The sequence below is a fragment of the Corylus avellana genome, chromosome ca2 (genome assembly GCF_901000735.1).
Source record: "Corylus avellana chromosome ca2, CavTom2PMs-1.0".
NCBI lineage: Eukaryota > Viridiplantae > Streptophyta > Magnoliopsida > Fagales > Betulaceae > Corylus > Corylus avellana.
In genome coordinates, this window is record NC_081542.1 from 39190635 (window position 1) to 39201183 (window position 10549).

A 10549-nucleotide genomic window follows, 5' to 3' on the forward strand; every position below is an offset into this window, starting at 1 on the left:
AAGGGATTATTTTTAGCAATTAACACATGATTTTCATATTTGAGAGTATTGCAAATAACATGTGAATCACTCAAAGATTTCAACAAATTATCCCTTTCAAGCTCAAGATTCTTAAAATCCTTAACAATTTTCAAGTTAGTATTTCTAAGCATAGAAAACTTTTCCATTAAATTGTTAAAGGAATTTTGAAGATCACTAACCCCTTTTAATTCATTATCAGATGCAAACTGAACATCTGATTTATTAGAATCATCAGAATCATAAGACGCAACAAATGCCATATAATTTAAAGTTTCTTCCTCATTAGTGTCACTCAAGGTAATATTGAAGGCTTTTTGATTTTTTGACTTATTACTCTTGAGGTTAGCACAATCCTTGCCCACATGACCATAGCCAGAACACTCATAACACCTTGGACCACATGGGTCTCTTTCATTTCTCTTCTGAGTACTCTCTTTTTGTTTTCCAAATCCCTTGGAAATTCTATGTTCATTCCTATAAAACTTTCTAGCTATCAAGGCAAGTTCCTCATCATCTGGTGATTCCTCATCAGAGTTCTTCCTAATAGTTCTAAGGGCAAGATCCTTATTTTTCCTAGGTTGAGGCAAAGAAAACTCATAAGTCTAAAGAGCACCAACTAACTCTTCTATCCTCATGGTAGTAAGATCAGTGCATGACTCAATAGCAGTTACCTTCATTCTTAATCTTTCAGAGAGTGATCTCATATTCTTCTAATCAGCTTAGTGTCAGAAACTTTCTTTCCTAGATTTCTCATGGAATTTCTAATTTTACTAAGTTTACCAAAGAAATTATTAAATGTCTCATCCTCTAACATTTTAATTTCTTCAAACTAAGAAACTAACATTTGAAGTTTTGATGATTTAACAAGATTTGTTCCTTCATAAGTAGTTTCTAGAATCTCCCATGCATCTTTGGCATTTTCACAATTTGAAATTCTAGAGAACTCAATTTGTAAAATTGTCAAGCATAGGGCATTCATAACTTTGTCATCCGCCATACGAGTTTGGTTTTCAACATTAGACCATTCGGCTGTCGGCTTATCTGGAGCTTTAAATCCAGATTCAATGACAGACCAAACATCCATAGATTTTAAGAAAAATCACATACGAGAATTCCAATAACCATAATTTGATCCATCAAAATGGGGCACAGTGTTAAGGATTTGAGACATCTTAGACAAGAAACACATATCACACTCAAGAAATTAATCCTTCAGGAAGTGAACCCACTCTGATACCAATTGAAAAATGCTTAACAGATAAAATATTGCAGTTTATGCGAAGTTAATGGATATTTAAATCTAAACAAACAATCACCAAAATATGAATAATCACACGCAAGGATTTTGGTGATGAAGATGAAACCTTTTAGAAAATGATCTAAAAGTAAAATCTCTCTGGGATAGCCAAACCCAAGAAATCACTATCAAAAGATTATCCAGAAATTAGAGACACTAGGAACACTTACAACCCGATGCAAGCCCTTGACTCTATAAGATCGACAAACCTTCAACTCGTCTCCTTGCTCACAATCTTCTTCAATATGACTCTAATTTATCGGATCCTTCCGATTGACTTCAATTAAGCACAATGAAACTAACACAAAATCCTCTACGAGGAATAATAAGGCTCACAACAATTGATCACTCAAACACAGCCTCTCATGAATTCTAGGGTTCTAAAATTCATGCCTCTCTTTTCTATAAAGTTGTATTTATATTACATACAACACCCTAGACTTGGGCCCACTTAAAAACACGTTTTGGGCAAAAAACTTACGGGCTGCCCGGATAGACGAGCTTGTTGTTTGAACAAGGGCATTGCGTAGACAAAGAAAACAAGTTTCTGGAACTTCTGTCCAGACAGGGGGAGGGGCTGTCCAGATAGGGCCTGCCGAGGGTGAAAATCGCATTCTGGAAATTCTGATCGGCCTTGATCAACAGCTCCGATCGATGAGCGTGCGTTTGTAGTCCGATTGAGCTGAAACTTTACATGCATGTTCTTAACACGTGAATCCTCATTGTGAACGGTGGAGATTGGATTATGAGCATTCTATATTAGTGTTTGAGCCCGTGGACAGTAACCTCTGCATTTTGGAACCGAATTAAGCCAACAAAAATATTAACAAGTACAATTCTTTACTTTAATTATTGTTTTTTCACTACACAATCCAACAGATTCTCTATTTCATTCTCTACTTGCTTTAAAATATTATTTCTCACTCTTTTTTTATTATATTATTGCCAACACTTAATTAAAGGGAAAAACAAACACATATATAGAAATCATTCATAAAAACAAAAATAAACACATATGAAGAACATTTATCTCACATGCAGGTACTAATTCTTAAAATTAATAACATATAAATTTTTTCATCCAACTGCAATTGATTTGTTTCCATCCGTGTGTTTTTATGCAATAAATTTTTTTTTGCATTAAATTTTTTCATTCAACTGCAATTGATTTGTTTCCATCCGTGTGTTTCCTTAAAATATTTTTTTTTTCTGCATTCAATTTTTTCATCCAATTGTGTGAAGAAATTTTGTGAGTGAGGGAGATAAATTTTGTATGAAGAAATTTTGTGTTTGAGAGAGAAACGTAGCAAATGTGAAGAAGTGTTCAGAAGAAATAAAAGATGTTGGGTGCAAAGGGGTGAAATAAAGAAACAATAAACAAAAGAAAAATAAATAATATTTTATTCATCTAGTGTACTACAGTGAATAGCTCCAAATTGCTATTCTCTGTAGCAATGTAATTATTCTAGCTAATGGCAAGCTATTCCGTTGGAGCTAAAAAAAGAATAATAATAGCTAAATATAGCTAATATTGGTCTTTTAACTAAGCTGCTGGAAATACTGTTGCAGTGAAAAGTTAGTAGCTAAAATTAAAATTTAAAAAAAAAAAAAAAAGTTGTATTTTGAAGGGCTAAAGTACCTATCATTCTTGAAGATGCTCTAAGAATTGATGTCTTCTACGTTTTTATGGAGTTTTAAGTTCCTAATTTAAATTTTACCATCTCAATACCTATAATATTATCTATAGTTTATTATCTCACTTTTTATAAATTTTAAAATATTATTAATTTTTAGAATATTAAATAAAATTTCACTGAGAAATTTAGAAGATTTTGATTTCCACTTGGCAAGACTTGATGCCATCAATATTACAACCAAACCGAATTAACCGGAGAGAAGCAACATAGCTGCCAGCTGGGAGCCTGGGAGCCAGCCACCAAGGCTTTTTTAATTTTTTAATTTTATTTTTTAAATTATTTTTTTATTTTTTATTTTTTTATGAATAACAACCAAGGTATCTTCGAAAGGAGGAGAAGAAAGAAGTGCAAAAACCAAAATCCAAAACCGAAAATCCATGGCTGCCCACGATAGCGAAGGATCCATACTGGTATTCGCGCAATTCCAGAGCAAGGTGGACGAGGGTTTCTGGCACAGGTTGTCCTCTCTCAAGCTCAACAAGCTCGGCATCGACGACTCTCCCATTCCCATCACTGGTACACACCAATCGCTATTCTTCGAATTCTTTCTGCTTCTAATTTTGCTTCTCCTTGCCCCTAATCAAGAATCTGATTTTGTGATTTCTTGTTTTGGCTGGTGTAGTGGTTGTGAGATCGTAGTTATTTCTTTTTAGTTTGTAATCTTACTGTTTGGTTGATGGGAAAGTAAAGGTGACCAATAGAAAATTATAGTAGATGCGTTTTCTTGTTGTTGTTCTGAAAGGATTGGGAAGTTTGGACTGAGCTAATCCAAATGATTGTGTTAGATTCCTTTGCGTGAAGACTGAAATCCCCAAATAATGAAGAGTGCCTTTTGAACAAGAATTCAGATTTTTAAGGGAAAGTTTACATTTTGGTTTCTTCTTTGTGTAGGAATTCTTATCAGTGAAACCGTAAGAAACCCCTCCAGTTTATGTGAAAATTATGAATCTTTTGTCTTGGAAATATATGATTGAAGCAAGTTTTTGTTTTCTCAAATCACTATTAATGAAAATTGTGATTTGATATGAAGATTTTTTAAAAGTTATCAAGATATCATTAAAAGCTTAAAGCACACCTGGGTACAAATAAAGTATACAAGAGAAATACCTAACTAGAAGGGGAAAAAAGAGCAAGAAAATCAACAACACCTAGCAAGTATTCGATATGAAGTTTTATGGGTCATTGAAATCTAAGGTACAAGCTGACCCTTCTTTTTTTGCAGGATTTTATGCGCCTTGGTCACATCCTCAAGTACCAAATAATTTAACTCTACTAGCTCAGTCTTTGCCTACTGAATTAAGCGAGCAATCTTCAACAGCAGCCACAAGTCATGGCAACAGGAACAGGTGCCCTGTCCAGGGCACTCTTTACAACATGAATACAATAGAAAGCTTCCATGCGCTTGACAAGAAGAACTTGCTAAAGGAAGAAGCAAAGAAGGTGCCCCTTGAAATAGTTTTAATTCTTGGAGTTTATGTGTGGTTAGCTTGTAGTTCTATGCACAAGATGAGTTTATTGTGACGATTAGCAATAGCGAATTTTAGTTGTTGTATGACTTGATTAGGAGTAGAGGAATTCTGGTTTGCCAAATGCAAATAAAGATCTTACATTACAAGTTTACTTCTTATTGATATTTAGATTTGGGACGACATGCATACTGGAAAAGCCGTAGAGGACAGTGCGTTACTCTCAAGGTTCCTTCTTATCTCGTTCGCAGACCTGAAAAATTGGACCTTTCATTACTGGTTTGCTTTCCCTGCTCTGGTGCTTGATCCTCCAGCAACCTTGGTTGATTTAAGGCGAGCTTCAGAGTATTTTAGCTTAGAAGAGGTGCTGAGAATATAATAATAGTTGGAAATTTAGAAGTTAGCTATTGTTATTATAATTACATTTTAATGTCTGGACTGTTGTTGTAACATGTAGGCGGAATCTGTTTCTGCAGCTTGTAATGAGTGGCGTAACTCAAGCTTTACAGCCGGTAGATGTGGCTCCTCACTAATTGCAACTTCTACTTTCTTTTCTTATTTTAATTTATGTGTGATTTATGTTCTTTTTAATATAATGTCTGCCGCAGAGGTTCCATTCTTTTTGGTCAGTATTGATCCAAATTCACAAGCTACTGTTAAGCATTTAAAGGATTGGGAAACCTGCCAAAGCGATGGTCACAAGGTTTGTCTTCATGACTCTTCAAGTTATGTGGAAGCCTTAGTGGGCTTTTGCTAATAGAGAGAGTTGTTCTAGTGGAATGTTTAGTTGATGCACTACTGGAATGAAATATAGATACGTAATTTTTTGGTTGATTCTTAAAGCTACAATACATGCTATTGGCAGTTGCTGTTCGGTTTTTATGACCCGTGTCATCTTCCAAATAATCCTGGTTGGCCTCTTCGCAACTTCCTTGCTCTTATTTGTGTGAGATGGAGTCTCAAGTCAGTTCGCTTTTTATGTTATAGAGAGAATCGTGGTTTCGCAGATCTGGGGTTGTCTCTTGTCGGTGAAGCCTTGATTACAGTTTCACAAGGTAGAGCGGCAAAAATTGGGTAACAGCTCTATTATAATTAATTGTTTCTCTTTCTCCAGTTTGAATTTGTTTCTCTTTATCTGGCTTTTCTAACTTTTTGTTAAAAACGGTTTAGGCTGGAGAGAGCATCAATGTTTACCTAATGCAGTGGGTTGGGAACATAACAAAGGGAGGCAAGTATCCAGGTGTATTAACCTTGCTAAATCCATGGATCCAACAAGGTATGCTGTCTCTGCACTGTCACTCATTGTCCATAATGGTATTATTCCAATTGTTACCTTAGAATGTTGACACATTCTTTTTACAGGTTGGCCATATCTGCTGCGGATTTGAATTTAAAATTAATGAGATGGCGTGCTTTGCCATCTCTGAATTTAGATGCCTTGTCATCTATCAAGTGTCTACTACTAGGAGCAGGTACACTTGGATGCCAGGTGGCTCGCATGCTTCTGGTGAGAGCTCAAAAAATTATAATTATAATATCTGATTCTTTTTTCCTTGTTTTTGCTAACTGGAGTATCTGGGGTGAAGGCTCGACTATATCCTTGGTACACCGTGTAAAGCGCCCCCTCCACATGGGTTGAGTATATCTGATTCTATTTATTGGGTGACCAAAATTATGCATATTGCAGGCTTGGGGTGTCCGAAAAATTACACTGCTTGACAATGGCAGGGTTGCCATGTCGAATCCATTGAGGCAGTCCCTGTATACATTGGATGACTGCCTCAATGGTGGTGAATTTAAAGCCACAGCAGCAGTCAAAAGTCTCACTCGGATATTTCCAGCTGTGGTTAGTGATTTCATCCTTAGGCCTCTAATCAGAAAGGTTATACTAAAAAGATGTTAATTTTTCATACTGTTCATCTGTTCCATCATTCTTTTTACAGGATGCAGAAGGTATTGTGATGGCTATACCAATGCCTGGGCATCCTGTGCCTAACCATGAAGAGGATAGTGTGCTTGAAGATTGTAGACGCCTTCATGATTTGATTGATTCTCATGATGCAGTTTTCTTGTTGACTGATACAAGGGAAAGTCGGTGGCTACCTACACTTCTCTGTGCCAATACTAACAAGGTCTATATCTTTATTCTGTTGTTTTCTGCTTTTGGAATGATTGTTATTATATTTGGCATTGCATTTTACAATAAGCTGGGGTCACCTCATGATCAGGATGATTTATATGTGCAACTCCAATATAAGGAGTATTAATTTATTGATATCCACTTCACTTATATAAATATATAATTCACTTTGTAGATTACCATAACTGCAGCTCTAGGGTTTGATAGCTTTTTGGTTATGCGCCATGGAGCCGGTCCTTTCAGCTCTAACCATGACTTCAGAGCTGAAGCTGCTAATGCTTTATCTGCTATTGGAAATGTTGCTCGAATTGATAGCGATGGAAGGCAGAGATTGGGCTGTTACTTCTGCAACGACGTGATTGCGCCAATTGATGTAATTTTCTAGAAAGCCAGAGATCGGATGTTTTAGCTATTTTATTTATAAAAACTCAACCATAAGTCCCATGCTCTTTTTACAGTCAACTGCCAACCGCACCTTGGACCAGCAATGCACTGTTACACGACCAGGACTTGCTCCTATTGCTTCGGCTCTTGCCGTTGAACTTTTGGTGGGGATCCTGCATCACCCTCAAGGGTAAAGCTATGTGAAGAAAGCCTGATTATTTGCTAATTTTCCAAGTTTGAAAAGATTTTTAGTTGACCTGGCATTCTGTTGTTCAACTCTACATGTACAGAATATTTGCAGATGGTGAGGTTGCAAACTCCAGTAGTAATGGAAGCAGTGAGCAGCCTCTTGGTATTTTACCCCACCAGATTCGAGGTTCCCTCTCTCAATTTTCTCAGATGATGCTTGTGGGTCACTCCTCAAACAGTTGCACAGCTTGTTCCAGCACTGTAAGTTTTGCTTGCTTATTTGATTAATGTTTCCTAGTGCTGTCCTTCAGATCCACTTCCTAGAATTTCAACCATAACCTCAATCGCTCATTCTCAAACATTACGTTTGTTCTTCAGCTTGGATGGATTCTACATGCTTCGATTCTAGTTGTGACATTAAAAGCTATAGCCTAACCAGTAAAATATTTGCTGAAGCTGTTTCCTAGCGAATATTTTAATTAATAGTACTAATATGCTATTTATTCTTTTGATCATATTAAAAAAAAAAATTCAAATATTTCCCCCAAGGCCCGGCGGGTGGGTTCCTTTTCTTCCTTTACATGAGTGTCTGTACACAAGCTTTTTCTGAATCAGCCTGGTCCATGCTTGTATGAAGATCTTGTGTTTAAAACTACGATATATTTCTTGCTTGCCTCTTTATTTAAGGAAAACAAAACCAATGAGATAAATTTGCCACACAAGTTGAACTAATCAGAGGAGGATTACTTGTTTTCAGCATTCATACCTTTTGTCTTACTACTTTTTCGTTTGCTCTTTCTCTTTTCTTTTGGTTTTCTTTTCACTCGTTAGTTCTAAATTTCTATCACAACAAATTGTTCAGGTGGTATCAGAATATCAGGAAAGAGGAATGGAATTTATTATCCAAGCAATCAACCATCCTACCTATCTAGAAGATCTCACTGGTCTAACAGAGTTGATGAAATCAGCCAGCTCCTTTAACCTTGACTGGGATAATGAGACGGATCTTGAAGAAGATGATGATTGTGTCCAAGTTTAAGTAATTCCTTTGGCTAATTTGCATTTTTTATTAAACTAGTATTAGAGTTGGCATGTGAAACCTAATTTAGTCACCATATTGGAGTTCACTACTAATGGTTCATATTTGTTTAGCCAAACCTTTGTATCCAATTCCACCTTAACACACTGGGATAATTGTCTTATCCAATACCCATTAGTAGGCATGCAATAGTTGGTTTTCATCCTTGTCATCTTGTATACAGACTTATGTGATGTACTTAATATTAATTATTTGTTAATCGAATACAAATATTTATGAAATACTGTCCTTGTCATCTACCAATAACTCTACATTTTTTTATAATCATTCAGATAGTAACATTTTTTTTTTCTATCTCAATTTCCAACTTTTGTTAGTTTGAAAGCGTATTTATCTACAGAATCATGTTTTGTTTTTTTGGTTTGTCAACGACAGAATCATGTTGGAAAACCACTGAGAACCATGAGTTTTATAAATACTAATCATGGTTTTAACACAAGTGTCCATTGATTTAATGGGGTGCTTTGTCTTAAGTAACTTTCTATATCAGCCTCTTAAAACAGTTATGTAAGCTGGTGTTAAATGGGTGTAAAGAGTAACATTACTTATTGAATAACAAAATAATAATAATAATAATAATAATAATATATGCTTATTAGTAAGGAGGAAAATGTTTTTCTATTCATAATTAAGAACATACGTTTTTATTAAAACTATTAATAACAATTTAAAATACAAAATACCTTGTAAAACGCAAACACTTTTCAAACATGGATTATATCAAAAAATTACTATTCACCTTTATATCGCATTAAAATAAATTTAACCCTCCCAAGAAAAAATTCAAAATCATTATATAACATAATTTTATTTTTTTTAATTTTTTTTTTGTGATATATGATGGTTTCCATCGTCTTTTTGAATTGCAATAATTTCCTAATATAGATGTTTAATTGTTATGAAATTGTTGAGGATATTTTGGGGTATCAACTTTAACCTTCAATTGTACAAAAACCAAGTGAAAGGAAGCAATGTCTGATTTGTATTCTTTTGCCGTTTGTCTTCAAAGACATCATTTGAAAATTATTCGGTCATTGAATTTGAATTCATTTGCCTATAAAACTTAAGAAGAAATTAAAAATAAATAAATAAAAAACTGTGCCCAAAAGCAGCCCTGGCCTGCCTGGCTGGGAGCATGTGATCTCCTATAATTGGGATTCTTTTTGCTCCATGTAATAGGGCAAATAATTGTGAAAAGTTTTTGATAGGGTTCAGTTGCTTGAACAGGGAGTCCACTTGTCTAAGCAGCTATTCGGATAGGTGGGTTGTATCGAGAGTCTTTCATATTTGTAAAAAATTCCTCTCATCAGTAGAGGATTATAGGAGATTTTAATCTGATTGAGAGTAATCTAATTTACACACCCATCTGCAAATGAGATCTACATCAATTATCTACGTGAGAAATCCAATGTGAAACCCAATTACTCAAATAAATTTTAAATTATCTAACAACCCACCCATATGAAACCCAACTACCTAAATAAATTTTGAACTATCCGCCTTCACTGAAAACAAAGAAAAAAAAAAAAAAAAAAACTTGAAAATGAGAGGACCAATTAAAAACTGATTTCATTACTTTTGTGAATCAAAGATTTAAAAGAGTAGTGGCAGCCGCCAGGCAATGGCGGCGATGTTTAAAAAAAAACTAGTAAGATAATTTCTATTTTGTCAAAATAGGCATCGACGCACCAGTGGTCTAGTGGTAGAATAGTACCCTGCCACGGTACAGACCCGGGTTCGATTCCCGGCTGGTGCACTCTTTTTACCAGTCCAGCTGTCCTAGTCTAATAATGAACGTCAAATTTTTTCAAATATATATATATATAATTTTGTCTTTTTTTTTTGAATTGGAAAGAGGAAAAAAATAAAAAAAAATAAAAAGGGATTATCAGCTTGATTCATGGGTCTGGGGTCTACAAAAGGGTTGAGAAATTTGAGCAAGATTGCATTTGAAATCTCCAATTTGGTCTCGACGACTTGAAATGAGTAGAGTCGCTGTTTGACGCCACAACTACTTTTCTTTTAAAAACAAAAGCAGTCAACAGTCATCGTACGTGTATTATCTATCAGTTTTGGTATTTATTTGGCCAAAAACCACTCTGTGTAAAGTTTCAAGGAAGGGACCATAAATTCCTAAACCTGTGTTTGGCAGCTTTGAACAAATTAGGAGCACTGCCTAATTAAATTTTGTCTCTCCGACATAATATTCAAACCTAGTACCAACATTGTTGATATATATATATATATATATATATA

The 10549-nt window shown here is 35.0% G+C and overlaps 1 protein-coding gene and 1 non-coding gene across 2 annotated transcripts; both read left to right on the top strand.

The window, feature by feature from the left end:
• The first annotated feature begins 3343 nt into the window (after positions 1-3343).
• Positions 3344-8506, top strand: LOC132171823 (ubiquitin-like modifier-activating enzyme atg7). The gene is made up of 14 exons (XM_059583226.1): positions 3344-3531; positions 4238-4455; positions 4654-4845; positions 4939-4993; positions 5090-5184; positions 5347-5536; positions 5652-5757; positions 5844-5988; positions 6169-6327; positions 6425-6613; positions 6797-6994; positions 7080-7195; positions 7296-7455; positions 8057-8506. Exons 1-14 carry the CDS (start codon positions 3393-3395, stop codon positions 8231-8233), a joined length of 2139 nt encoding a protein of 712 aa, XP_059439209.1. The 5' UTR covers positions 3344-3392; the 3' UTR covers positions 8234-8506.
• A 1472-nt stretch (positions 8507-9978) lies between these two features.
• TRNAG-GCC (transfer RNA glycine (anticodon GCC)) lies at positions 9979-10049 on the top strand. The gene has a single exon. It is a non-coding gene; the product is annotated as a tRNA-Gly (tRNA).
• Positions 10050-10549: the final 500 nt, after the last annotated feature.

Bases quoted from the DNA above. Each gene is read 5' to 3' on its own strand.
- LOC132171823 (XM_059583226.1), top strand. From the start codon at position 3,393: ATGGCTGCCCACGATAGCGAAGGATCCATACTGGTATTCGCGCAATTC. The intron at 3,532-4,237 runs GTACACACCAAT...CTTTTTTTGCAG, and splicing joins CTCTCCCATTCCCATCACTG to GATTTTATGCGCCTTGGTCA. The intron at 6,995-7,079 runs GTAATTTTCTAG...CTCTTTTTACAG, and splicing joins ACGTGATTGCGCCAATTGAT to TCAACTGCCAACCGCACCTT.